Source organism: Verticillium nonalfalfae, assembly GCF_003724135.2.
Source record: "Verticillium nonalfalfae strain VnAa140/NRRL 66861 chromosome Unknown scaffold_196, whole genome shotgun sequence".
In the NCBI taxonomy this organism is placed as follows: domain Eukaryota; kingdom Fungi; phylum Ascomycota; class Sordariomycetes; order Glomerellales; family Plectosphaerellaceae; genus Verticillium; species Verticillium nonalfalfae.
This window is the reverse complement of record NW_021167421.1, coordinates 1-27,925: the sequence shown is the minus strand read 5'-3', so window position 1 is coordinate 27,925 and position 27,925 is coordinate 1. Positions and strand designations below refer to the sequence as shown.

At 55.7% G+C, this 27,925-nt stretch overlaps 4 protein-coding genes across 4 annotated transcripts; 3 read left to right on the top strand and 1 right to left on the bottom strand.

Annotated features, from left to right (window-relative positions):
* Positions 1-1,322: 1,322 nt before the first annotated feature.
* On the top strand, positions 1,323-4,655 carry D7B24_003376 (uncharacterized protein; the record flags this gene model as incomplete). Its single annotated transcript, XM_028637567.1, has 5 exons — positions 1,323-1,922; positions 1,994-2,527; positions 2,582-2,824; positions 2,923-3,067; positions 3,121-4,655. The coding sequence occupies 5 exons, from the start codon at positions 1,323-1,325 to the stop codon at positions 4,653-4,655; spliced, it is 3,057 nt and encodes a 1,018-aa protein (XP_028490665.1).
* Positions 4,656-5,616: 961 nt separating this feature from the next.
* D7B24_003375 (uncharacterized protein) lies at positions 5,617-6,019 on the bottom strand (the record flags this gene model as incomplete). The annotated part of the gene is made up of 2 exons (XM_028637566.1): positions 5,617-5,786; positions 5,911-6,019. 2 exons carry the CDS (start codon positions 6,017-6,019, stop codon positions 5,617-5,619), a joined length of 279 nt encoding a protein of 92 aa, XP_028490664.1.
* A 533-nt stretch (positions 6,020-6,552) lies between these two features.
* Positions 6,553-9,564, top strand: D7B24_003374 (uncharacterized protein; the record flags this gene model as incomplete). The annotated part of the gene is made up of 1 exon (XM_028637565.1): positions 6,553-9,564. One exon carries the CDS (start codon positions 6,553-6,555, stop codon positions 9,562-9,564), a length of 3,012 nt encoding a protein of 1,003 aa, XP_028490663.1.
* Positions 9,565-25,716: 16,152 nt separating this feature from the next.
* D7B24_003373 (uncharacterized protein) lies at positions 25,717-27,907 on the top strand (the record flags this gene model as incomplete). The annotated part of the gene is made up of 4 exons (XM_028637564.1): positions 25,717-25,988; positions 26,066-27,136; positions 27,207-27,653; positions 27,730-27,907. The coding sequence occupies 4 exons, from the start codon at positions 25,717-25,719 to the stop codon at positions 27,905-27,907; spliced, it is 1,968 nt and encodes a 655-aa protein (XP_028490662.1).
* Between the last annotated feature and the right edge of the window lie 18 nt (positions 27,908-27,925).

The window sequence follows — 27,925 nt, the reverse complement described above, 5'->3', positions numbered from 1 at the left end:
TCAAGGTCTTGAAGCCCAAGCCCAGGTAAAGGGCCCTGTCCATGACCCATCAGTGCCCAGCGGACCCCCTCCAGTGGGCCCGGGACAGGTGGAAGGCACCTCACCCAGGAGCGTGTGGGTGGGTGTGGCGGCCGGCGGCACTCTCCATCAATGCGTGATGCTCCATGCGAGAGCTAGTCCGTGGAGATAGGTACCTCTACCTGGGCATCTACCGGGTCTTGCCCTTTGACATCTAGAGCTCCTTGGTCACGCTTCCCTTTCCATTCCAATGCTCAGCCAGATGGACCTGCCAACAACGTGACCTGTTGACGGCCATCTTGAGCGCTCAATGCTTAAACAAACACAAAAACAAGAATCGTCACGAACATTGGCAGAGAGCTTGATAACGAACGGTTCACGGTCTTGTACCTTGGGCGCTGTATACTACCTGAACGAGAAGCGTATCGCACCTAGGTATCTGCGCAACGTCGATCCGACCGGCCCTTCCCAGCTCCATCCACTCGAAAGCGTGAGTCGCCAGCGCCAATACTTCAGTGGACTCCCTAGGTCGGCACCGCCAACCTCCTTCTCCATCAGAGGGTCCCCTCCCCCTTACCCCCTCCTCCTAGTAATCCGATTCACGCACCCAGCCCCGAAACCCGGCCGCCAGCCTGTGGCTTCTTTCATTCCCATCTCGACTCACCACTCCCGTACTTTGGTCAACACCGCCAATCAATCCTCGACCAGAGCCCCAGCCCAGCCATCGTCGCTGCTGCTGCACATCTTACTAGGACCAAAATACGCACTGGTTTGCCGTCTTCGTCCACCAAGACACGACGCCCTCGACGCCTGCCGACCAACGGGCGAAGCCACAAACAAGAAAGCATAGCGGGACTTGCAGGTGGGAACCGAGAGGGGCTTCGAAAACCCGAATCCGACCAACGTGAGACTCTAGCCAGAGTCAAAGGGTCTGAAGTCAACCCACCTTCTCTCCCGTTTCAACGAAACATCCTCACCCTGTTTCCTCGCCCTAATTCGAGTCGAACTGCTCTGCCGATTCCAGGAAGAGAGGGAGAGAGAACGAGACTACACGCTGCTGCAGCCGCGAGCCTGAGCAAGCGCTGGATGACCGACACCGCTAGATCGCTCACCCCTCTTCCGTGAACGTGCTCGCAACAAAGCCGCCTCGCAACCGCCCACCCGACTGCATCGTATGCCGATTAAACCGCGATCTCGTTTCGACCGACTGATCCACTGATCCACTGGTCGAGCAATTTCGAACCGCCACCTCCCTCCGACCGCGTCTGCGAGCTTGCGACCGCCGGCGAATGGATTAGGTCGACATGGCACATGCTCCCCTCCTACGAACCAACACGGCACCGGTATTCTCACAGTCTTCGAACGGTGTCGGAGGCATCAGTACCATGAGCCATGCGCCGCGCGCCAGCCAACTGTCTGGCTCAACGGCGTACAACAGCTCCTCCGTCTCGTTAGCCTCGTTGTCATCCGCTGCTACTGCTGCGACGACCGCCACCGCGACACCCCAGAACGGTGGGCCCGTCATAGCCACAGCCAACATCATCAACCAGAAGGCTGATGCCTCTCGCTCGCTCTACCACCTGTGTATGGCGCTCAAAGTGAGACTCGCCCAGGTTCCCGACTTTGGTCCCTACCTCCAGCAACTCGATCCGTACGACCCAGTCGAGTCTCTTTGGGGTCTATTTCGCACCGGTTTCCCTCTCCTCGAGATCTATAATGCGTTGCAACCGCCTGTGCCCCTCAAAATCGACGACTCGACCCCCAAGACCACGACTGCCGACAAGAAAGCTAAGATTGCCGTTTTCAAGTTCATCCAGGCTTGCCTGAAGGATCTCGGTATTCCTTCTGCTGACTGTTTCGTCATAAACGATGTCCTGGGCAACGATACAACGGGTTTCGTCAAGGTATGCTATAGAGACCGGCTGTCTCGATTCTTTTTCTCCATGGTTTTAACACGAAGGTGCAGGTCACACAGGTGGTCAATTATGTGCTCGATCTCGCGCAGGAGCGTGGCTTGCTTCTGCAGGCTCAGCCGTACCCCGAAGACGAAGCCGCTCCCGAACCAGGCTCAAAACTGAGCTACCGCGACTACATTGTTAAGGAGCTGGTTGATACCGAGCGGAAATATGTGCAGGATCTCGAGAATCTGCACGATCTGAAGAGCAGCCTCGAGACCAAGGGCATCATCACTGGCGACACCATTCACCAGATTTTCCTGAATATCAACGCCATCCTGGACTTCCAGCGGAGGTTCCTCATTCGCGTCGAGACGACCAATTCTATGCCGCAGAGCTCCCAGCATTGGGGAGCTCCTTTCGTTGTTTACGAGGAAGCTTTCGATATTTACCGCCCTTTTATCGCCAACCAGCGGAAGGCCGCGCAAGTAGCAAACCAGGTTTTCGAGCAGATCAAGACGGCTGCGCATCCGGTGGCAGTCGACTTCAACACACTGGACGGTTTCCTGCTGAAACCAATGCAGCGTCTCGTGAAATACCCTCTTCTGCTCAAGGTAATTTTGGCCTGCTTGCAAATGTTCATTGGATTTGTCATTGACGCCATGCAGGATCTGAAGAAGAAGACGGAGGACGAGACTGCCCAGAGCGAACTAGCCGCCGGCATAGAGGCTGCGGAGCGAGTCCTCACCAAGGCAAATGAAGAAGTAAATCGCGATCTTCTAGATGAGGCGCTCGAGGAGCTCCGTGTCCGCGTAGATGACTGGAAGAGCCACAAGATTGAGCAGTTTGGTAAGCTGCTAAGGCACGGTGTCTACACCGTCGTGACCGGAAAGACAGATCAAGAAAAAGAGGTAAGCTATGTCCCCGCAGGAGCCAACCGTGTCGTATGGCGCTAACATGCCAAACGTATGAAATTTATCTCTTCGAATGCATACTTCTTTGCTGCAAGGAGATCTCTCCGAACAAGAGCAAGGACAAAAAGGACAAGACACGGTCCACTGGCCCAAGGATTCGCAACAAAAACGCGAAGCTCCAGCTGAAGGGCAGAATCTTCATGACGAACGTCACGGACGTCGTCTCTCTCTCCAAACCAGGTCAGTCCTCACCTGCTCCTGGCTTCCTGGCCAACGCACTGACAAACATGCAGGTTCTTATAGTGTCCAAATTTGGTGGAAGGGCGATCCTGGCGTCGAGAATTTCATGATCAAGTTCAACAACGAGGAGATGCTGAAAAAGTGGGCTCTCGGCTTGGAGACGCAACGCAAGGTATGGTCTCAAAAGACCGCAGGCAGCCCGGATCAAGCAGCGCCCGAATTTGCTTGGACCCAAGCTCACGGGAGCAAACTTGAGAATCCATACCTCAACCAGGGCGATGACGAGGACGACGAGGACTTGGGCCCAACGTCAGCGCCACCCCAATTCCCAATGTCGCAACAAACATCCGGGAATGGACCGCGCCTCCCTCGCAACGCATCAAGCACCAGCCTGCGCCAACGATCTGCGACAAACGACAGCACAGGCTCGTTGGCCGGCATGGTCCGCGCCGCTCCCCCACGCTTCCCGTTACCTCAGCCTCCGGGACCGTTGAGTGTCCAAACTCAACTCCTCCCGGGCCAGTCCTCGCCTGGTTTCCGCGGCGGCGACTCATACTTTTCACCCATTGCCGAATCACCCGCCTCGTCCAGGGCAAGCACTGCCAGTTCCATGATGCCGCCCTCTGCTTACCCGTTCCCAAAAACGTCGACGCCCCAGCCTGGTTGGGGAGAAGAGCAGAATCGGTACACAGCACCAGCCATGCCGCGTGCCCCTTCGAGGGATGGTCCTTCGCCGAACCCTTATGGGAATGGAAGGAACCCTCGAGGGCCCTCACTGCCGGCCATGGCCTCGAACAACCAGAGCGCGGCCCAACAACAACGAAGTCGCTCGTACAGCACACCGGATATCAATGGGCCCAACGGTGTGCCAAGCGCACGCCGCAACCCCTCAGTGCCATCGATCCCAGCAGTACCGGGCATTCCGTCTCATCTGCACCCAGCTCATGACGGCAATCTTCCCCGCTCCCAGACCGGGTCTCCCCGACAGCAGAATGAGCTTCCCATGAGGTCAAACACGCAGAGCCCGGGTACCCAACGTGAGCGGCAGTACGGCCATCAATCATCGGGTAGCTATGGTGGCACCATGTCTCACTTTCCTGCTCAGCCGATCTATCCCCGACACGGAACTCCTACTCAGGGCTTCCACAACGAGCGGAACCTCAGCATCGACGCAACCGCAGCGGGTCGGTCTATTTCGCCTGGCTTGGGTACCGCCTCTGGGATCCAGACCAATCCTCTAGTCAGCCCGGACCTGCCAATCCCCACTCAATTAAAGGTCAAGGTAAACTGTGTTGACAGCGGGAATTATGTCACACTAGTGGTTGCATTCAACATCACGTACCAGTCACTCATTGACCGCATCGACGCTAAGCTCGCTCGCTTCACCAGCAGCAGCATCAGCAAAGGCGCGTTGAAGCTGCGATATCGTGATGAGGATGGCGACTTCGTCACCATTGAGAGTGACGACGACATTCAAATCGCATTCCTCGAATGGCGCGAGGGCGTGCGAAACATGTACGCTGGTGGCGTTGGCGAGATTGAGCTCTTTTGCGTAGGAGACACGGGTGGCGGAGGCAACAACGTTTGAACGGGTTTTGGAGTGAATGAGGGGTTTCCCTCACCTCGCGTTTCATCTTCTGGGCTTGACGGATCATCGTAGCATACACCCGATCGAGTCCCTTTCATCTCGCATTCTTGGAGTCTGGAGTCGGGATTCCGGCCGCATTCTGACGGATTACTTCTGAGCCGCTCGCGGCTTTTGATATTTTTCTCTTTCATCATGGATAAGGAAGCGGGGGATGGAGGGTGTGAGCCGCACTTGTGGCGAGGTCCATTGTTATAGGGCATTTGAAGCTTTTCGCGAATCTAGACGGATTGGGTCAGCATACCCATTTTTGGACCATTATGGCATTCGGTTTAACACTCGCTTCGGACATGGGGGCATTGGATCATGAATTTGTTGCTGACGAGTCTTCCTCCACATCGGATCCTCTGTGATGCTGCGAACTCCAGACCCATGTGAACATCTAGCAGGCTTACCAGTTGCTGGTTGGAAGATCAGTAAAAGGCTGCGTTTAGCTTACTACTAAATTGGGACACTTTAAGCGTGCATCTATCACTTGCCGGGTTCTCGAGCAGCACGGGAAAAGCCTGTTTGAAATGTCGAATCATGTTGCTACAAATGGTATGTTTTGGTACATGGTGATACAGCCCATTCTTCTATGCCAAGAACGCCGCATTTGCCCCTTAGGGGCAAGAAAATGTACAACTCCTTGAAGGATGTCGCCCTTCGAGAGTCCAATGTTCAAAAGGGAGTTGGACCGGTCGCTATTCTCGATAGGCTGACAGTCGTCTGATACCATGGGCCAACAGCCCAAGCAGCTTCGAGTTTGTTGTACGCCTGGAACCGAGGACGAAACCATTCGCTGAGCCCAATCTCTCGGTTGTTCGTCTCAATGGCGGCCGCCCCCGCTACCGACAGTTCGACTCGAGCACTGCCTCGCCTCTCGGGGCCCTGTTCTCGTCACTGTTGTCCCGCCATGCAGCGTCTACCTCTTTCGCCTGCCGCTGATGATGACGCGGTCGTACATGCGGGCCAGGTGGAAATTGATCGTGTTGCGCGGGGCGTCTTGCGGCGGAGGCGAGTCCATGCATGTGCGTAGGGCGTTCTCGAGGGCGGCGCAGCCGGATGTGTTGAAGCCTGCGGAGGCCCAGCAGGCTAGAGGAACGGGACGAGGGAGGTTAGCCTGCTATGAAGAATCTCTCGGGCGGTCGAAGAAGGGTACATTGGGTTTTTCTTCAATCTTCTTTTGGAGGGGGGGAGGGGGCATCAGCTGACGTACCGAGCAGTGAGGACATCATGGAAACGCAGGGCGACTCGGTCTTCTTGTTCAATGGGGCGCGGACGCGGAGGCCCTTCAGGGGGGGCAGGCGCATGGGTTTTTGAGGCATCGTGGCTGGTTTGTGTGCAGATGTGTCTCTTGTGGTATTCGGAGCGCAAGCAGTGGCCTTGACCTTCGGAGTGTCGTTGTATGGCGTCGGTGGCGTGAGCTGGTCGTCGTCAAGGCTGTTCTATCGTGACCATCCTAAAGCTCAATTGTCAAGAGGTCCATGCCGTCGCGATGCTCAAAAATTCGAGGTCACGTGCCAGCGCCAAACGGTGAGGGAGCACACGCCATTCAGCGGTACGTACCGCCCCCAGCAACGAGGCCCCACGAGGGTGGGGTTCGTCTTAGGTGAAGCGAAACAGGCGGCGCGTCTCATTGGCCGCATGGGGCAAAGTAAACAAAGGAATTCCAGGTTACACTCCTGGGTTATTCGCGACTTGGGTCTTTCCTCATACAACTTACAGACGAGGTTCAAGGTTGAACGAGTCGCATTGCGCTCAGTCAGTGACTTTAACCCTTACCTTCTCACCCACCCACATTCAAAGCTTTCCCGGAGAACAATTGCCGACAAATACACGACCCGCGCCTCTGTTCAGCATGCGCGACCCCATCGAGATGAAGGGTTTCCGCCCAGCGACAACTTCGCCCACCAGTGTCTTGTCGCGCTCTGACGCCGTTGCCTCCCAGTCTCCAGCAAAGGCCTTATTCGAAAATCTATCAAAGATGACGACTCGGTTTGGAGAGTCAAACGATAAAAACCATCCCATGGGTCGCGATGAGGACGCCGCCAGCAAGGCGCGCGGCCTTGGCGCCAATGTCACTCTTCTCCGTCCGGAGCTCGTCCAGCCTTTCAACACCGAAGAATTTCAAGGAACGGAATTCTGCTTCGCTCCGGTCCTGCAATATCCATTTCAAAAGAAGCCACGAACCATCCGAAAGCCGGCGGTCAGGGCGGCAGCCCGCGAGACGCTGAGACGGAGGCAAGAAGCGGTGAAGTTGAGGGAGGAAAGTCACGACACGACCGAACTGCAAAATGCGTTCGAGGAGTACCAGAAGACGGCGTGCCTGCCATCAGAGCAGTCGCCGCGAAAGAAGCTCATGAGTCAGGCGCCGGACGCGCAAGATTTGGTGGATGGCGAGTTTGATGAAGAATGGGAAGTCGCGCAGCAACATGGCGATTTCGGGATAAGCTGGGCAAAGGGTTTGTGGGCCCAAGACTCGATATGGCTCAACCTAGCTGACCTCCTCCAAGCCGATATTCGAAACCATTTGCTGAACACCAGCGCCCCAGAAGCCCGACGAAAGCCTTCCAACACCGAATTTGGTCCTGCCCCAGTGGTGAAGCGACGAGCAGACGGCTCGGCGCGGGCCAACTGGATCCGACAGAAACAGGTTGATCCGGACGTCAGATATCTCCTCAAGTTTCCAGGCGGTGAGATGGCCGCTCAGAAGGCGTACAGCCTGCTTGGACGGAAAGATATGCTGCCGTTCGAAACCCTTGAGGAAGCTTCGAACGACAGCATTGTCATGCCAGAAGATCCTCCTTCGACCGCGACCCACACCTCGGAAGAGAACCGCTTGGCCAGATTGGAAGCCGCGAAGGCGCAGTTGCCTGAAGCCGCAGGGCTTCAGAAGAATGGTCACACCAGTGACGAAGATGAAGTCCGCGATGAAGAGCAAGTCTCGGATGACGTAACCCTACCACCTTGTGAAGCAACAGGCGATGGGCAAACGGACGACAAGTCCGTGCAAGATGATGGTGCCGTAGCTAATACTGGAATGCTTGGCATTGACGACGCACACCGAGTCCGCACGTTCGAGGCCCCTTCCTCCTTCTTGGACACCAGTATGCTCAGCTCCGCTGGCCACGACTCTCCAGCGCAGCCAAGCACGCCTCAGGCTCTGGCACTACCTGGGCAGCCGGTTCTCGATATTGACTTGAACAAGAATCCCGACATTTTCGCCTCGGCCCTGTTGCAGAACCGAACCTCCACGCTGTCGTCATCCGCCGTGTCGCACCTCAGCTTCACCACGCCGCAGCCATCATCTCCGCCTCCAAGTATGAAATCGCAGCTACGCGGGATAGATAACGATAGTCGTTGGTCCCCACTGGCGCACTCCCCCACACCACTATCGCCCACTCCCTTCATCACTGCTGGTGATTCGGATCAGCTTGCCCACAACATTGGGTTGGAAAAGAATGAAGCAACACGCAAATCCCACAGAAACTCCTCCCCTATCGAAGCTCTTGCAAGCCTTATCAATCCTATCCAAGACATGGCCGATACTCGTGTTGTTCTGGGTCAAAATGAAGGCCGGTTTTTCATCCGGTTTAAGCTGCCAGATGAACATGCCGAAACCTTCTTGGAGCAAGTCGACCATGTTCAAGTTGATACATACATGAAACAAGAGGACGAGGCTGTCGAATGGGAAACAGAACCCGCTGCTACTGTCCAGGAGCTTGAGGAGAAGGCTACCGGCGAAGTTGTGAAGGTCGTGTCCGAAGATGATCCTCGTGATCTTCTCAGACAGTTCGTTACAAAGCATCAGGCTGGTAAGGCCAGACCCTCGGCTGCCATCTTCTCTGCCGATACCGAATCGCCCGCCGCCGAACGCGTTATGGGTAAGCCCGACGCGGTCGTACCAACCGCGCCGATTCTGGTAGCCGAGAGTCCCCGAACGCCAGAGTCAGGGTTCAACCGTGCTTCGATGCGTATTAAAACGCCTACCTTAAACATGGGATCCGACCAGCCTGCTCCTGAGACTCCTACCAGGAACAGTTCGGCCAAGAAGTCCAAGCGAACGCCCCTTGGCAAGCTGGACGCTAATAGCCCCAGTCCTGTCAAGCCAAAGGCTGGCAAAAGGAAGATGGACGAGGACGGCGACGACGATGAGCAAAAAGATCTGGAGAAGACGCCAGAGCCGTCCCCGAAGCGCAGACGCGGCCTTCGTTCGAGGAAGCCAGCTACCCCAGGACCTGACGCAGCTCCCGTCAACTCGCGTCTGGTCCGGAACGCTGAGAAAGACCTTGCTTCAGTGACGCGAGCTAATACCCGCGCCAACAAGAGCGGTGCTCTCTATCCGGCCGACGTCCTTGCCCAGTTTGCCGAGGACCCCCTGGGTCAACAGTGGAAGGAGAGGAAAGCGGTAGTAGACGCACGAGCGTCCCGAGCGGTAAAGGTTGGCGCTAAGAGCGTTCACTGGCCGGCGGCTCTGGCTTCATACCAGACCTTCACGTCTGACGATGGCGTGGATGTTGCTGCCACTTTAGCTGCTGCGCCTGTTCCCGCCCCGGAGCCCGAGCCAGAGTTCCAGGAGCTCATAGAAAGACAGTCGAAGAAGAACCGAGCCGTTAAATCCAAGTTGCCGGCGCCCGTTGGTCGTCCGCGTCGCGTTGCCGCTCCAGTTGCGCCAGCAACCCCCAGGCCTGCCACACCTAGAGCTCCCTCCACCAAGAGACCTGCTGCCAATGCACCGGAGGCGGACGAGGACGCGATCGTCGGGAAGAGGCCAACGAGAGCTGCAGCCCAAAAGACCAACATCAGGATGGGCCTCACAGCAACCGGTACGCCTGTACGCCGCCGTCCTACGCGATCAACGAGCACGTAGGCAAGGAGGATGGAAACTGGAGGGTGTAGGAGTGAGAGGGCGACCTTATTTTTGTTTTGCTTTAGATTTTGCGTTGAGACTACGATACCCAGGCCATGGCGACGGCGTTTGTTTTCTGCTCTCTAAATTCTTTCACTGGAAAATGCCCCCGAGATATAGGGTTGGAGTTGATCAGCTTAGACACCCAGTTTTGCTTGCGGACCTGAGTCTGGCTGATCACAGTAGGTGATCCAGGCCTGCGATTTCAGAGAATTGACATTGATCTTGTTTCACGCTGCTTGCTCAGATGACCGGCCTGTTGCGTGTTAGCTAGGTATTCATGTTATCGAGAAGAGACTCAGCATTGCGTGATGTTGCAATGAGCTGGCCGGAAAAGTATGAAATATGACATCGAATATGTGTAACCCAATGCCATAGAGACTTGGGTCTGGAGGTCATCGGACATCATACCACTCTTTTCCTTACACTCTCAGTCCGCTTTATGAAATCCATGTAGTGGCTTCGGCGGTCCAGTGGTCCGAGCAGGGCAAGGACCGTGGCGTAGCAGAGTCTTTCTGTGTTGATGACGTGCGAGAGGGCGTAGGGGCTCCTCAGTGAGTCCTCGAAGTTGAAACCGTGAAAGTCGCTCTACCTGTGATGCGCTGGGGATCGTCTTCCCATAACTTAACCCTTGTACACAATGTGAGCCATGCGGGAATGGCGGCGGGTATGCCTACAAGATCATCCAACCCGGCATCCTCAAGATCAAACCCAATTTCATAAAGTATAGTCCCGGGACACGAAGCTTAATGCAAAGAATTCCTCATGACCTAAAAACTCAATGACTTGTAGAGTTATAATGCGAACTCTATTATGGATGATTTCAAATGATACTACAACAACAAGACTCCCAACAACAAGACTCCCAACAACAAGACTCCGGAGAACTACCAGCCCACAATTGACCACAGCTAATGCTATTTGATTGTAACTTCAGGGGTTCCGAGATCCAGCCGCTGCTGCATTCTTCAACTGTTAGCTTATTGCAATGGTCGTAGTCATGTGTTACCATGGGATCCAACTCTCCATAACCCGCTGTGACAGCACTTGACTATGAAAAATGCGGAATGCTCATTATAAAGAACTAAAGGTGTTCGAGACATAATAAAAAAGTCACTTGATTGAGTCTTGCTTCATGCATATATCGTGTCTTCTATCGTAGGTTCCTCCTGGGACTACCTTTCCAGGCGTCAAAGCCTGTGCATCTCGTCAGACTTCCCATCGAACTTCTCGTCGAGAAGCCGGCTATCTTCTACCCTACATAGGTATTCTTCGGAACCTAGCTTCATAGGTTGCCATCCATTTACCAGATCTGTTACGCTCATTGTCTGGCATTGGTATGACTCCCCAAACCCTTTAGCAGTCGAAATCTGTGTCCACGGTTTGGACAACACTGTTCAAGTTGATAGACTATGCAGCGCATTCCGGGATGACGAATCCGCTTATACTATTGAAACAAACAAAGCCTGATATTAGCAGCACCGGCACTGCACCTGCCAAAGCCAAGCCATGATGTTACTACATACTAATTAGTCCGCGGCTCACTAGACAAAGTAGAACTCTTACTAATTGGCCCCCAGTTCCTAGTCAAGACCAGATAGTCTACCCCAGCATCTACAGCGAACGAAGGTAATGAGGAGGAACCATTGCAAGACGAGACACTGGTACCACAGGGGTAAGATATCATGGCAGTGGATATGACGGCGGCTAGTAGCACTTACACAGTCTGTTCCGTCACCAGCGCAGATAAAACCTTGCTCGGCGAGGCGGCAACCATCATTTCGCAGTAAGATCACGATCAAAGGGGGCGGTCGAACATTCGGGGGACAGCCCACCATTAACCGTAGGTCATACCGTAGATGGACGAGACATAACAGGGGAAGGACTAAACAAGGGTCAATCAGAATGGTTTCGCAACAAGACTCCCATCAAGGGAAACATTGAATACTTGACTTGATATCATATGAGGCTTCAAATTCAGCAATAGAAGCGTCTTGATTCATACATGCGTTCTTGAGCCTCGTCTATTGCTTTTTGATTCTCGCCGCGGTGTCCAGGGAGGAAAAAACCTCTTCGTGATTCCAATAAATGATTGGTATATTCTTGTTCTAAGCAGCATGATTTTGCATTACCACATCCTTACAGAGGCCGAGCCTGTTCATACCTTCGAATCCAAACCCAAGACCCAAATATTCCCTCTTCTGTGGTCTCAGGGCTGACTGCTGTGGAACTTCTGCTATCATGTCCAAAGGCGAAGACATTTGTTGCAACAGAACACCGGAACGATGCAGGCCCAGGCGTCAGATAACATCAACTCGTATAGGGGTCAGTCATCACGTATAAAGTTGAGGCTTGCTTCGGTCACATTGCATGCCACTTGTCATATCTTGAGTGAAATATCATGGCTTTGCGAGCCACAGTATGATACTTGATCCCGCCTCGTCTCTTTCAGAGCTAATGTCCTGAACGAAAACCTCGTGATAAATCGGAAGGTCCAACACAAGCTGACTTGAACAGCGTCCATGTTGAACAGGTACTGGGCAAGAGCTTTACTCTGTGTTGTCTCGTCTATAAGCCTGTTCAAGACGATGGTTCTGAACGCTCTCTACCTTTTGCCGTTGCGTCCCAAGTTATCTGGTTAACTCAAGACATACCCGGGAAACAGCTACAGTGGAAACAACGCAACTGCTGTAAAAGTTTCTTGGTCTGGACAGGAGGCACAGGGTGCCACTCCTGTCGGGCTTGGGAGCTTATCTCCGGCGATCCGGCTCCCGCGCAAGAGACCACCAGAGGTGCTCAATGAGAGCCGAAGGCCCTGATTTACCCCTTATCCCTATTGTCGCGATGACGACCCTGCCCACGTCGTGCCAAGACATGCAACATGAAGCTTGCAACTGACCATCTTTCATCATCTAGCTTGTCCTGCCGAACCCTTCGCATGGAACCGAGCCCGACACTAGCCTTCATACCCCTACTAGGTCCAACCGAATGTTCACCATGCGCATGGTTCGACAAAGTCTGGGACCACGAATGACGCAAACAGGGTCACTCGTCACTATCGAACCGCTTTGCGTTCCGATATCAGCGATGGGTCACAATAGCTCAGGTTACACTTCACGTCGGCAGCATTGCTATCATAACCCCCTGTCTCTGCCAAACTTCCTATGCCTGTTCAGGACCTCACGCCTGTAACACGATGAAGCGCTCCCCTGCCGGTGCGCCGACCTGCTGACGTGCTTCTCCATTCACTCATTAAACCTCGTCCGCATGCAGCCCTGAGCCGGCATACTTCGAGCTGTTTGACCCGGGACTCTATCACGCACGCTGGGGACAATGCTGTTCTACTGTACATGACACCCCCGCGGCACCAGCCCGACCCCTGCGGCACGAACCCCCGGTGCCCTGAGCCCGCGCACCGGTATCGATGGATGCGTCGAGGGGAATGCCGTGACCTTCGCTTCCACCTTCGCTTCCACCCGCAAGCCGCCTGGTTGTCGGTATTGGTGATACCAACAAGTGCAGTCGCTTACTCGCTGACCATGTGGGGGAGCATGCGAAAATTCCAGTGGTGGCGTCGAAGAGCTTCACGATGCAGCCAGCCACGTCGTACCATTCCTCACAAGGACGAACTCTGACCAACATGACACATTCCGGGTCTGTCCGCATAGCCAATTACCACAACGTCGAAGCGAAGTGTGAAGGGCCTCGGTCGGTGTGAGGCGCAACGTCGATCGCATTTTCAACTCGACATCGCCAGGCCACTGGGGGAAAAATTGGACAGCAATAAGCCACCGCGTAGGTAGATACCTAGGTGAACCTACTTTCATGGCCTTACTTCAGAGACACGGCTGAAGCGTACGCATACGCTTGGCCGCCCCCTAAGCGGCCACACGCTTGATGATTTTTTTGGGCTCCCCCCAGCATGGCTTGTGTCAGAGAAAGCAGAGTCAGAAATACCGTTGGGCGAAACCCTCCACAGCCCAATTGCCAAGCCATGTAACGCCCACGTAGAAAATACCCGCCGACTCCGCCAGGTACCGAAACCGATGCGATCGCAACATCTAGAGCCCCTCGTTAGCACGAGCCATAGCACGAGCCACCAGGAGCCCGCGTGAAATCACGGGCGACATCATGCGTAGCGGACGGCGTCTACCGACCCGTCGGGCCATTGTATGTAGGGTCAACAGCAAACACACAGAGCCATGGCGCGCGATTGAATGCGCACCCCCCTCCCATTTCTCTCCCGATCGCCGGGTTTCCCTCTCCCCTCCGCCTGATCTCACAAGGCCGGAGATGCGTTCGACGCCCTAGAGGGCAAGCGGCAGTCGTCCGGCTCGTCGTAACGCGCCGCGTCAATTGCCTTACGCACCCCTCTCAGACACGTTCCTTGCTAGACTCAATGGAAGCCTCTACCCGAGCACGAGCTGAAAAGGAAGAGGAAGCCAGACTAGCCAGTTTTGCCGATTATCAGGCATCATTTCCCCCCCACCTGACCCCCGCCTCCCTGTCGCCCCGATTCTCCCATCTACTAACCGTGGCGCCAGTTTAGGGCGGGTAGCTAGACAGACCGCCTGTTCGGCAGCTGTGTCGCGTGGTCGAGTCGCCAGAAGCAGTCATTAGAGTTCTTGTCTTCCCCCTTGGGACAATGGCTTCGGAGTAAGGTGGTGGGTAAGCGAGGGCCTAGAAAATAAAGGAGAGGGGGGAATCCGACGTGAAGACGCGACTCAATCTTCGTCATCGTCATGCGCCATGCCACGGCTGTACATGTACACGCAAGCAAGGCCAGATCTGCCGCTTGTCTCGATACGAACCTTTGATACAAGACGAGCATCTTGAGCTGTCTGTCGGTCCTCAATTGCCGTAGTGCTGCCTGCTTGCTCGCGGCTGCGCTAGTTGCACATGGCAGCAAGATAGATTGGGTCCACGATCGTTGCGAAGCATGGGAGATGAAGGCTGGGGTTCCCAGGTCGAACGGGGGAAGCGAGAGGTGGCATGCGCAAGTGCCGATGAAGAGAACCGTCCGGGGCTGAAGGCGATAGTTCGCCCTGGTGAGCTACGCACCGATACCAGGGCAAGGGGATCGTGAAGCAAAAGGGCTTGTTGGTGCGAGATCCCTCTCGTGGCCACACCCCTCCCCTCCCATTCCGATTCGATATTTCCACTGATTGATGCCCGAACGGGCAAGCGAGAGGCCATCATGCTTCGAAACAAATGGACGTCATTTCCTTAGACTGCCCTTCTCCTCCGACTTCCGGCGCACAGGCCCGAGTCGTGACGACAAGCACCCTCGTGCCACTGCCAGCTTGCGATGCGCCGGGCTGAGCTAGCAAGAACAAGCTTCTGGTCGAGACCGTTCACTGACATGGCTACGATGAAAACCACTCATGCTCAGCCTCCCTTTGTGTCTCACTCCACCCACCGCCGGGGACCATTGCCAAGACCCGTGCTCAATCTCGAGGCGATGGCGGGACCCGGGTGACCACGGACGCCCGTGTCAGGGGGCTAGCGCCGTCGTTGGGTCCCGTCCTTCTGGTCTTTTGTTTCGAAGGAAAGGGCGGTGTTTGGAAAGCTGGAGCTTTATTCAAGCTCATCAAACCGCACAGCCCGCACGCCCCGGCGTTGGGGACGGCGCCGGCCATGTTGCCAACAACGCATGCTGTTCCGGGGTGGAGGGGTCGAGCACGGATCTCTCATCTGCCCTGCGGCGGCGGACAACCGGAAAACTCAAGTGGCAATGTTCCATCTGTTGTTGCCCTGGCAGACAATGGGGCGTGGTATAGGAAAGAAAAATACGCTTACCGACTTATGTGACAAGCTGCAAAGCGGAGTGAACCCCGGACGGCAAGTTCCAGAGGCCACTTTTCCTTCATGCTGTGGTGTTACTTACTCAGATGGCACCGATTGACAGGCGATCGCGAGGGCTGTGTGGAGGCGATTCTGCCCAGCACCGCGAAAGCACCGAAGGAGAAGCAAGTTCGTCCATGTGTCTCTGGTTTTGAGGGTGTCGGCGAACAAGAGAGCATCCTTCTGTCCTTCTTCTCATACCGTAGGGCTAGAACGTCATGTCGCGTGCGCGCTTGGTTGGCAGATGGGTTAGTGGCGCGCGACTCGTGAATGGCATGACAGAACCTGAAGCAAGCCGATTCAGTACGTATTTTCAGTCTGTCGCTGCTCTTTTGCCATGCCAGAAACGATTCTGCCAGTTCGCCTGGAGAACCGAGAGGTTACGCAACCGCCATTTCAAATTGTTAGGGGCAAACCGTAGCATCTCGGCTCTGCATTGCCTTGATTTGCTGCCAGTGCAACACCAGAGCGTCAGCGCCAACCCACCACTGATTATATCACGACACCTCGCCTTGGACGCTGGGCACTGCCGAACTGAACCCCTGCTGGCCCTGTCGTGGATCAGCAAGTTCGAACCCCTGCTGGCTGCCGTGACATGATGCCAGCGCGGGAGAGGCGGGAAGGGCCCAAGGCACAGGGCGGATGGGTGAGCAGGCCAACTTGACCAAAAGCTGGGCTGGGAGAGGTGAAAGGGAGGCCCGGGTTCCAGAATTGTTCTAGAAAGCTTCCACGGCCCAACCGAAAATGGATAGCATGTCCGTCTTGGACGAAAAGCTAGACGTGCAGGGTACGTGTAGTCAAAGCCAGTGTGTGAAGGGGACCCTAAAAAAGGGTGTGTCTTCAGAAGAGCCCGCTCTGAGATCTGGCAAATTGGGTGGTATCACTATCACTTCGATCATGGCCGCTTCACGTCCTGTCGTGTTCAGTTCGTGCACCAGTGCGATGGAGCTGGAAACCAGACCCATGCACCTGACCCTTTTCATATCCGCCTGTCAAGTCTGTCATGGGAGAAAAAGCCGGGGGCGCATAGCCAGTAACCCCACATTTAGCTTGAGCCCAGCTCATAGCACGCTCGGATCCCACGGAAGAGAAGCTTCTTGGGGAAAAGCCTCTGAAATGCTCGCCTCGTGTTGGGAGGAAACGTGTCGCTCTCGGCGGCCGGCTCCATGCCCCCCCCTATAGGGCAATATCGGTAGATACGGAGCGCACGTGTGAGCCGTAGCGCTGGACTTGGTGAGCTGCTTTGTGGGTTAACAATGATGGAACAGCATTGGCGAACTGCTTCACTGTGTTTGTGAGCGTTATCGGAACGGCATTAGTAGAATCACATTCATCGTGCCAGAGCCTATCAGGGCCCTGAGTCTTCATCTGGTATTCCGCCCATTTGTGTGGTTCAACGTGCATCATGCTGAAGACGTGCACAGGTTGTGTGAAAGACTTGTTCCTGCTCTGTTGAGCGTTGCCCACGTCCGCGGATCATCACATATTGGCGCATAACGAGGCGAAAAGGACTTGGGCAATCGATATTGCCTGTCTGCCTGTCGAAGCGATGGAATCGGGCATGCCTGACGGAGGAAAGATGATTATGGCGTACCACGAGCACTGGCTTCCCCTAGCCCTCGCAAGGTAGCCAGAAGGATCGTGATGTTGGGCGCCCAGGCTTGTGTCCCTCGTCCATGTGTCGCATTGCAGCACCCGCATGAAAATGCGTAGGGCATATACTATTGGGCAGTTTACGACCACCCTGGGCGGAAGGACATGTCCATGTTGGCTTGAAAGCTCAGCTCAAGAAACAGGCTCGCGTGGGGACTGAATAGTGGGCAGCTGTGGGTGGATGGTGGCAAGCCAGATTCGTCGGTGCAGTCGAATAAAACATGTGCCATGAATGACTGTCGCGCTCCCGACTCAAGGCAGTCGAGACTTCAGTGTGGCGATCCAGCTGGCGCCGACAAGGCCATGTGCTCTGTGCCCGACGTGAAATGTTGTCTCGATTCATGCTCCGATACCCTAGAGCAACAGTCGTGGAGATCAAGCCTCTGCACCAAGCCTGCCGAAGGCTCGAAAGAGGCTTGCGTTGAGGGCGATCCACAGACTTGGTTGGCTCTCAGCCCTGTAGGGTTGTTTCGACCTTGGCGTATTCGCTTTCGCAACATGGCTGTTCAACGACATCGGCCTTCGAGCCAACGACCGGAGGCCAGTATATGCGGCCCGTGGCTTCCTTGGTGGACAATGTGAGCGCACCACAGTCAAGCGCCTTCGTCCGAGACATTTGTAAAGCAATGCTAGTGGATGGTTGAGTGACGCTCGTCAAAAGCCATGCGCAGTGTAACCCCAACTGGGCATGCCTGGCATGTGTCGCGTTCTCCGAAAACCCACTGAAATCAGATAGATCCAGTTCATAAGATCTGCAGTGCAACTACCTTGATATGATAGCCTGGATGGCTTGCATCAAGATGCCGAGCCTGGTGTCTTTGGGCCAGTCAACCCGGGCAATCATCAGCAGCCAAGGTGTCTGAATCGACCCAGCTGAGTGCGTGACCAAATAAGGAGGACATGGACTGCTAGATACTACGCCGCCAACCAGTCCTCGGGTTCCCCCCGCACCACCAGATGCAAAAAAAAAAAAAAACCATGATGCAGCAACCCATAATTGGACAAGCAATCGGCCGCTTCGCCCCTGCGGCGTGCCTGGCTGCTCTTTTTTTGCGGCTGCCTCATCTAGATTTTCGTGTCCCTTTGCCCCTTTCTGAGCACATCCAGGAGCCACCTGCATGTGCCGTCTATTGTAAGATCATGCAATGCAACACCACTCAGGCAAGTCGTGGTGCCTGGCAGCATCGCCCTTTCCTGTTTTTTAAACAGCCATGCCTTGGAAAATCACTAAAGGCTTGGCGCTCGTGTCTGTCAGGTTCTTCAGGGGCGCAAGCACCAATGACTCCGTCGTGTGGCGATATTGATATCTCAGGCCCTGTTCAACAGGTTATTGGTCTTGTCAAGCGCTGTCCTTGTACCATGTAAGTCACGATCAGTGGGCGATTAATTCGTACCAAAATGGCTTGCAATTCAAGAGCCTGAGTCTTTGCATACATATAATTCGGCAACGGACACGAATGTCGCATGCAGCATGATCCTCCTCCGATAGTTGCAAATTGATTCTCATGAGTCCGTGTGTGAGCAGTGTCGACTGTTCGATCCCTGAATGAAGCCTGGGGAGGATCCGACGGCATTCGATACCTCCCTTGTCACAAGAATGCGAGACCCTGAAAATCTAGTTCATTCACCTGCGGCGTACATCCTGACCTACTAGCTCGTGCCGATTGATCTTGAAAGAGGAAATGAATACCAGTGGTACTGTCGGCTTGGCCCCCGTACAAGCGGGGGCTGAAGGCACCTTGCGCCGTCTCGTTCAGAGAGGCGCCTAATAAGCAGTTCGTTGTCCGGCAGTTGACGAATGCCACGGCGACTGTCGCCTTGTTGCATGGAAACCGGGGTTGAACCCAACCAAGGTGGCATGTCTTGGCACTAGAATGACTCGCGGTTCTGGAAGCGTTGCTGACTTATGGCTCAGATTGTCCTGCGTACTTGTACGTACGTCAACAGATCACCCCATCCAGAAAACTTGACAGGTCTTGATGCAGGGGGCTTTCAACAAGCATCATGGGAGCTGCGCCTCGCTATCTGGGAAAGAAGGCGACTGACTGGCCGAATGTGAATGGTACGGCCGACAACGGAAGCCGGAAGCCGGAGACGGCAGATGATGGCGGAATTTCGGGTTGTGCAGGACCGCTCGTGCCGAAGGTCGATAAATCTTCCCTTGGCTCTGTTCAATGAAAGAGACCGATTCCGCCTGTTGTGTGCCTGTCCAAGATCTGACGACGAACTGCTTCACAAGTCCTGAGCGACGGGGCGGAAACCGAACCGCCCGCTACCCACTGTGATCTGCTGCGAGATCGACAATGTGCTCCGATTCAGCCTGAATAGTAATATTCTGCTCATGTAACCTCCTGCACTGCAAGGCGACTAAACTGTGTGACGGTGCTGTTATGATCCGTCGATTTCAAGTGGTGCCTAGAGGAGTTGGCCCGGCGGGCTTGCTTGTTGAGCGTGGCAAGCGCAGCATTCTATTTGTGTTGCGCCAAGGAAATGCTACAACGCATTGAAAGGCACTTGCATGATGCTCAAGAAAGTTGGCGGGCAGTTAGCCAGTTGACACGATCGCCGCCTGGCAGTGCAGTTCACTCAGGACCCAACCCCCACTGCGTTTCCAGGTCATCAGTAGGCATCAAAGCTCGGGCGAGAGTCGATCTCAGGTTTCAGGTCGTGGCCCGATGTCTCATTGGACAGGACTCTCGGAGTGTAATCGAATTCGGAAGGCAATCCACCCTGGTAAACATTTCGGTCCTCGTTCCTTTTTCGGGGCGATGGGAATGTGGCCGCCTCATTGAACAACGGTACCTCCTACTCGTTGAAGGAGGTGGTCAGGAAGAACTCAGAGACCTAAGCATGAGGCACTGCCTGGGTCGCCGTGGCTTGAGGAGAATACCACAGCTGCCAACACGTCGCTAGACTTGGAGCACAATCATGTTTCCATGCTGTGTTCACATGGATTGCTTTCGTCGTTCAGCCACTGGTCGAGCGTTGGCATGTAAGGCGTACGCAAATGTGTTGCTCCCTCGGTTCGGCGAACAGTGCATTGCGAGAGCAGTTGATCATGACGAATGGCTCAGCGGCTGTCGGGCTCTTTGGCTCGTCCGAGAAGGCTGGCGGATAGAAACCCCCCAAGTCCCTTGGCAGGGTATCCAGATCATCAACCGAGCGTGGCGCAGCACACCCTATGCGCGACGGTGGGAGCGCCTTGTCGCCCTAAGGTTTGAGCCCTCACCAGTCATTTCCCACGGTAGGTGAGAGCTTGCTGATTCAGATGCTGAATCAGACGCGGGGTTTCCGGCGATCCGCTTTGAAGCACGCATTGCAGCAGATCGGTGTTGACTCTGTGTGTGTGTCTTGTGGTTGACGATTGAACGGTCCTTTTTGTTTGAGACGCTCCGACACAAACCATTGTCTGTGATTACGTCCTCGGCTCTGTTCTTGGGCTGTCAAGGCGTTTCGAAAGATCTAACTGCGGAATCAGTGTACATGAAAGGGGTGCTCGAGCAGTGTCATCATCGGGCCGTGTAGACCAACGTGCGTTTCTTGAATGCAAGTCGTCTCCCGCCCCAGCATTGAAAACGCGACCAACGCACCCTCACACGAGGCTTCAAGCCTTGTCTAGGGCAAAGTATGTGGGATCAACCCTGTTGGGCCGGGCCTTCTAGGCGGCGACGTGGGTCCCTCTCCGAGGGGTGTGGGTGCAGCGAGGACCTGGGGGCGTAGGGCTGAAAGTTCAGGCTGCCTGAGGGTTGAAAGGGTTGTCAGACAGATAGATGCCTGCCTTTCTTTCGCTCCCTACCCTCCCTTTCGTCACCTATTGCCTATAAAGTCACTCTTAAAGGTGAGAATCATGACGCGAGCTTCTCCAATGTCCAGAGTGAGCGGGTTAGGTTGTGGTGAAACCTCAGTTCTTGGAGCTTGCTGGTGGTGGGGAGTAGTCAGCAAGCACGCTGTCAGTCGTCTCAGCCTTGAGCCACGGCCTGACTCGGTCTTTCCAGTGCCAGTGAGTGGTGTCACGGTCGGAGCCGAATCAGACGGGGGGCTGCACAACGAACAACAATAGTGGCGCACCTGCGTCTGTCATTCCACGATGTGATTCGCAGCTCAACATTGGTCATGCTGAGCTGATGTGACTTTCGCCGTCAGCGAACATGGGCTGTTGTACCTGAATTTGCGCCACCTTTTTGAGTTCGCATTCAAATTGTTGGCGGAGCCCTCAGCGTCTGGCGGTTGATCTTTGATGCTTTTCGAGGTGAATGGGCAATGGCTCATCGCGAACCCCCCCTCAGCATCAGCAAGGGTGGTCAGCGGCTCCTTGAAGTGAGCCCTTGTCCGTCCCGTGGAGGAGTTGAGGCAGCGCTGTTGCCAAGAAGCCGAGAAATTTCGGGGGGACCCAGTTGAAGCCAGTCAGATGGGGGAAACCGACTGGATGTGGCAGCGCACAGCCTGGCTGGCTGATCTTTACGAATGGAGCAGAATTGGAAGAGGGTTGTCCGAGTCGGGAGGTTCCCGTAATTTCGATTTGTTTGAGCTGTGGACGTGACAAACAAGCAGCTTAGAGGCCATGCGAGTAACAGAGGCCGCTGCTCTCATGCTGGAACTGCATCATGTCCTCTGCGCTGGATACGGCATCAGCCCTACACCACGGAATAGCCTCCGTGACGGCGAATTCCCGACTTGGGTTGTGGCTGTCGATAGCGCCAGCGATACATCCAGTGTCACACCAATCTTCCACCCAACCAGGCAGCGTCTGCATGCACTGTCGTCATAACGCTACCTGCTCAGCAACATCAGACAAAACAGACCGGCATGTGGCCCTGCGTAGCCCGTAGGTCAGCGCCATGAACAAACCTAAGCAAGAACCGAGGAGCCGTGACGGCGTTTCTGTGTCTATTCTCATCACGACGAAGATGGGACGCCAAGCATCAATGACCCCCGTCTGAGGCTTCCTGTGTCTGGGAAGGACAGGTCCGCACTGGCGACATGGTGAACGGAACGGAGCAGTCAAGGGCGAGGCAAGGCAACCGAATGGCCTCTGCCCATTGCCGCCCAGGTCAGGCACCAGCCCTGGGCGTTTGACGACAAGGCCGGCGTGGGTTTGCTGGCCTGACAGGGCAAGAGGTCCGGCGCGAGTCCCAACCTGGGGGCGCTTGGGCAGTCCGGTCGTCTTGAGCCGAGGCTGCTGGGACAAGCGAGCAGTGAGTGTGGGTTCGTTCGATGGGTGTCTGGCCAGGACCCATTGATCCACGAAAGTGCCGAGGGGCAAAATGTGCGATGATGGCATTGAAGTCCCCGGAGATTGACCCCTGGACACGAGGCATGGACCCGGGCACGCTGCGGCGGACCATGATGTGGCCCAAGCCAGCCCGGCGTACGGTCCGGAAAAAGCTGGACTGATCATCGTTCGGGGATGAAGGCGGCCCATGGTAGAGCGGATGACTGGCCGTGTAACATGAGTGCGTGCTCCCAAGGGACTGACAGGCGGTCTTCGGTCAGGTTCAGGCGGGTAGTTGGCGGTTGGCCAACCATCGTTGTACGTTTCTCACATACAGTAGGAGGGGGTTGACGTTTCCTGTTCAGACAGGATTGGTGAGAAATCAAGGATGACTTCTTTTCTCGGTTCTGGTGCATATCTCTCGGTCAGATACTGTGGTCAGGAGGATACCAATCATGAGGAAGTCGATGAAGCAGTATAGAGATGTTTCGACGCAAGCCTGTTGGTTGTTGTTGGTGGTGAACAGGCAGGAGAAGGCCTTCCAGGGCAGCTGGCAGGCCCCATGTGTTGAACGTTGCAGACGCACCGGGGGGCGCTACAGAACATCCCAGTCAGAACCGACCAGCACGGGGCACACTTGTTCCTCCCTCCATTCAGGGTGTCTCTGCCCCACTACCCACTGATGACAGCACCGCTCAATCTCTCACAGCCGTCTCCGACGTTCGACGATGGCCGGCGGTGGAAGCAGCCTTAACATTCATTCATGAGAAGGAGTGGGTGGTCGTCACGCGCGGGGGCTTTCGGAGACGGATAGTCAATGAACAACATGCCTAGGATATATGCCTAGGATATATACTCTTCGCATGCACATGTAGACCAAGGTGACTTTCAGCCCTGTGAGATGGCACCGGACGACCAGGATCGAATTCCACCGACAGTCGACCGAGTCATCTGCGGTAGATCTAGATCATTTACGAGCCGGAGGGCCGGACAGCTCCCCGATGTTTAGGAGCAGCGAGTCCCTAGTTGCTCATTCTTGTCCCGGTCGTCCGGCCTTTCTTCTGCTGCTGGTGAGCGTCCTCGTATGGCTCGCTCGCTGGCATCAGCAAAATCTGGGTTGCGCGTTGATCGTGAAAATGATCCCCGCTTCTGGTGCTGCCTCACTCCTGCTGGCTGCCCGGACGCATGGGGCGGCGTAGTGCCGGGGCACACCCAAAGAAACTGATGCTTTCTGTAGCATGTACTAGCACAGTTCAAATAGTCTGGTCGGCTGGACATGACGGGTTTAGTGAAGCGGAGACTGACAAGGAAATCACATCACAGCAACCGGGCCGCCCTCTTGCTTCAGTTGCTTCGCTTGCTTCGCCTGCTTCGCCTGGCCCGGACATCTCTCCACCCCGCCGTTTCTTCCATGCCGACACTGTCCTGGCCGACGCGGGCTGAGTCAACGACTGGCGCCCCTCAGAGACGTTCCTTGCCATTGTTGCGATTTATGCGCGGGTTGCGAGCGAGCGCCAAGATATAAATCGAAGGAGCGAAGGAAGGAATGAAGGAATGCGAAGCGTCATGGCATCGACCCAGTGCATATGAGAGCCCTCGCAACATCAATAGGATCGGCTTCCTTGACTCGAAGCCATTCCCACAAGGGTCCCCCCCCCTCCCCCCAACCCAAAACCTCTTGCTGCGCTGTGAGGCACCCAAATATGCCCATGCTTGAGGTCTCCGTGCAAGTACAGGAAGCCTTTCACCGCTCATGGGATCAGAAGAGAGGGGCACGCACTCTAAAGAACACAGAGGGCAATTCAGTAATCATTGCGCCTTCTTGGTCGTGTTGAATGAAACCATGTGGGATTCGGAGATTTAGAGATTTCGACTGCATCATCGTCTCGAGCGATCTCGTGCGGACAGGTGCGTTCTTGTGCCTCAACTTGCCTTTTACATCCCCTCGACAACATTCCGTCCTGCCTACCTCCCTTCCGCCTGGCTGGACAGTTTTTTAGGGCTGGTCCTTGGCCCCTTCCTTGCCTCGTGCTGCTACCCCCTCCCCCTGCGATCGTGCCCACACCCTCCAGTATCCCACCTTTCAATCCATGTCAGCCCGCTCCCGCGCGCAACCCTACAACGACCACGTCCCCTCGGCGCCCCCCCACCACACCTTGATTGCAGGGAGGGGTGTGCAGGTGCACAAACCACACACCTCCGGCAAGTCCTGCCCCCCCTTCCCACCCCACTGCCTACCTTACGGGGCAAGAAGTACCAAGGTACATGAGCAGATACCTGCCCCCTCCCCTACCCTACGCCCCCCCCACTCCCCAACCTTACAGCACCATGCAATGTGGGCAGGGCAGTTGGTAGGGTGTTCAATCCCTGTGCCCACCCGTGCCGTCCACCTGCCCTGGCCCGTCCGCAGCGAGGTTCTGTCTCTGTGTAGTACGTTCGGTTCCTAATGACAGTCGCCAGATGCATTCTTCAGAAGGCGTACCCCCCCCCCCCCACCCCCTTCCCTCCTTTGCCCCAGGTATTTCCAGTACACTTGGTTCCAGTGGCCAGCCACGCCATCATCCCATATCATTTGTTTCTTTCCCATCCTTTCTCGCCTCGAAAGCACGACTCCCCGTCTTCCTCACTTGACTTTATCCACCAGCACCTTGACGTCGAAAGGCCTCCAGTCGCCCTCACACCCGAACATAGCACACGCGTATAAGAGGGATAATCAAGGTTTCCTAGATCGGTGGTGACCCTGACGACCCTGGCCCGACTGTCCTCGTCAAATTCGCCTCCTCGTACTCTTGTCACCCTTCATCAGCTGAATCGCTGTCGGCCTATAAGCCACACACAGCAACTAGGTCCGCCCCAGGACAATTTGCCGCTGCTGACGACGGACACTCATACGCTACCTACCACGACTCGACGCGCACGAGGCAACCGCCTGCAGCCACGACTCGACGACCATCAACCCTTTTTTCTGGAACGCTCGTGACCGTTACCGTCAGCTATACAGGCGACAACTCTCCTCGTCGTGCCAAGTGAGCGCAAAAAGCATACACCGGTACAAAGAACCTCGAGTCCCGCCACCAAAGCGAAGCCAAACCCTAGAGCAGCAGTCCACTCCGACCAGTACTTCGTATCTACACCGAAAGGCCTCCGAGTCCTCCCATGTCGCCTCCGCCTTGCACATCCTAGATCTCTAGTTCAGCCACGACTGCCCCGTCTCTTGTCATCAACCTCCCTCGAGCCCATCTCTTGGACCCAACAACACGCGAGTCGACATGACAGCCCCCCCTCGGCACAGGGAGCCCGCAGGGCTTCCTACACCTGCCATCTTTATAGACTCGACCCCCCCTGATCGCTATCACAACCATGAGCGGTCCGGACCTCTTGGCATATACTCCTCGTCGGTTGCTATGTCTATCCCTGGCACCTCAGATCTCATGGATGCGCCGCCTCCGCCGCTGCCTCCTCCGCGTTTTCTGCCTGACGTCAACGAACAACATGACGAGCATCGAGGATCCTACCACAGGGAGCCTTCGTCCTACAGCCCTCGAGAATACGGACACAGCGCTGTGGGAAGCTTCATGGGTGATCGGCTGGGCCATAAGAGACGGGAGAGCGGTGCAGGATCCAAGGGTGACAGGGACGAAGGGTATGCCAGTCTTTCGTCTGCAGGTTCCATCAGGTATGGCAATCTGGTTACAGGACATCAGTCTTCACCTCTATTGTTGACTGAGCCACACATACTGACTAGAATTGCAGGTCGGCGGAACACACACTCCCCAGCCTCGCTACAGGCTTTGGCCAGCTCCACAACCAGTTCCAGCTAGAATCTGGTGCCGACGCCCTCATGGATATGAAGAGGAAGCTCGATCCCCTCAAGACTCTGGGCAATCGCTCCCCACCTGGAAGGTCGCTACTCAGCGCGTCAGTTCACGAGTCCTTCTCCCGTCAAGCGCCACCGGAGGGCAGGCTCCCAGCACTATCACTCCCAAACACATCCAACTTGCCGTTCCACATCAAGTCGAGCATGCTCGATTCTCCCGACCGCTTCACACAAACGCCAATGTACTCGGCAGTCTCACCAAGGAGCCAGCCCTTTTCGGTTCATGGACTTGGAGGCCATCTGGATGCCGAGCGATCGCCGCCCCACAGATCGCGCAGAATCAACAGCGATGATGCGTCGACGCAAGGAAGCCATGAGGCTGAAGACATGGAGATTTCGGAAACCTCGTCGTTGAAGAGGCTCCGCATCGAAGATCCGACGCGCTTCGACTCGATGGAACACCAGATGTCCGGCACCAAGCGAAGGGCTTCATCCCCCCTCGGCGATGACTCGAAGATGAGTGGTGCTCTGAGCCAGAGCGACCTCTTGCGCCGGAGGGACATGCCTTCACGAGGCTCGCCTACCCCACGTCTCAGCACCATTCCTCAAGGCTCGGTATCGTCCGTCTCATCCACAGGACGCACGGGTTCCTTCAACTCGGGGTTGTCGCTGGTCACGGGCGACAGCATGTTCTCCAGCCTCACCTCGCATGGCCATCTGTCGCCAGGCGGCCTCTCGCCGGGCGGTTTATCGCCCATTGCTACTGATCATAGTTGTAGTTCGCCGTACAGCACGCCTATGTCGCTGAACCCATCTCCGAGGGGATCGATCTCCCGAGTCCCAAATCAACACCAGCACCAACGAAACCTGAGCGACGGTCGGCCGCTGGCGTCGCCGCGTAAGCTGGGCGATGCTGGCAAGCCGGCTGGCGCCAAGATGCAAGGATTTTTCATGTGCGAGTGCTGTCCAAAGAAGCCGAAAAAGTTCGAGACCGCGGCTGAGCTTGGGTATGTCCATGTTTGATCATGCAGTCTTACGGTGGGGATGGGCCTTTTTGCTGACCACGGGGAACGATAGTGCACACGAAGCTGAGAAGCAATACGAGTGCTCATTCTGCGGTAACCGCTTCAAGAACAAGAACGAGGCGGAGCGGCACCAAAACAGTCTTCATGTGCGGCGTCACAGCTGGAGCTGTTCCGCTCTGAGCAGCTACGACCGCGCATTCCACGACAGCACCAATCGGCCTGGCGAAGCGGACAGCTGCGGCTACTGTGGCGAAGAGTTCCCACGCAGCGGACGCGGGCCGGGAGCTTCAGCGCCTCGACACGCTACCGATCAGAACTGGGAGGAGCGCATTCGTCACCTGCAGGAGGTGCACAAGTTCAGGGAGTGCAACAGCAGCAAGAAGTTTTTCCGCGCCGACCACTTCCGACAGCACCTCAAGCATAGCCACGCTGGAACGAGTGGAAAGTGGACCAACATGCTGGAGAACGCGTGCATGCTCGAAGAGGACCCAACCCCAAGGTAAACCCGCAATCCTTTCTGCCGCTGGCCCGACCGCCTGTTGGCACGACCGTCTGCCCAGGACTCGAAGGGCCAGAAGGATTGAATTGCGGGGCTTCGGCGTGCAGCAGCACAAGTTCGGGAGCACCGTCACCTCAACGGAGCAGCGACTCGGTGTCACCGCTGTGCATCCCAAACCACAGATTTTTCACGGTGCAGAGGCGCAGCTGACGTGTGGGTGTGCGCGCGCGCTCCGTGCAACCGCTGCCCGGTGAGCGCCGTTGCCCCAGATC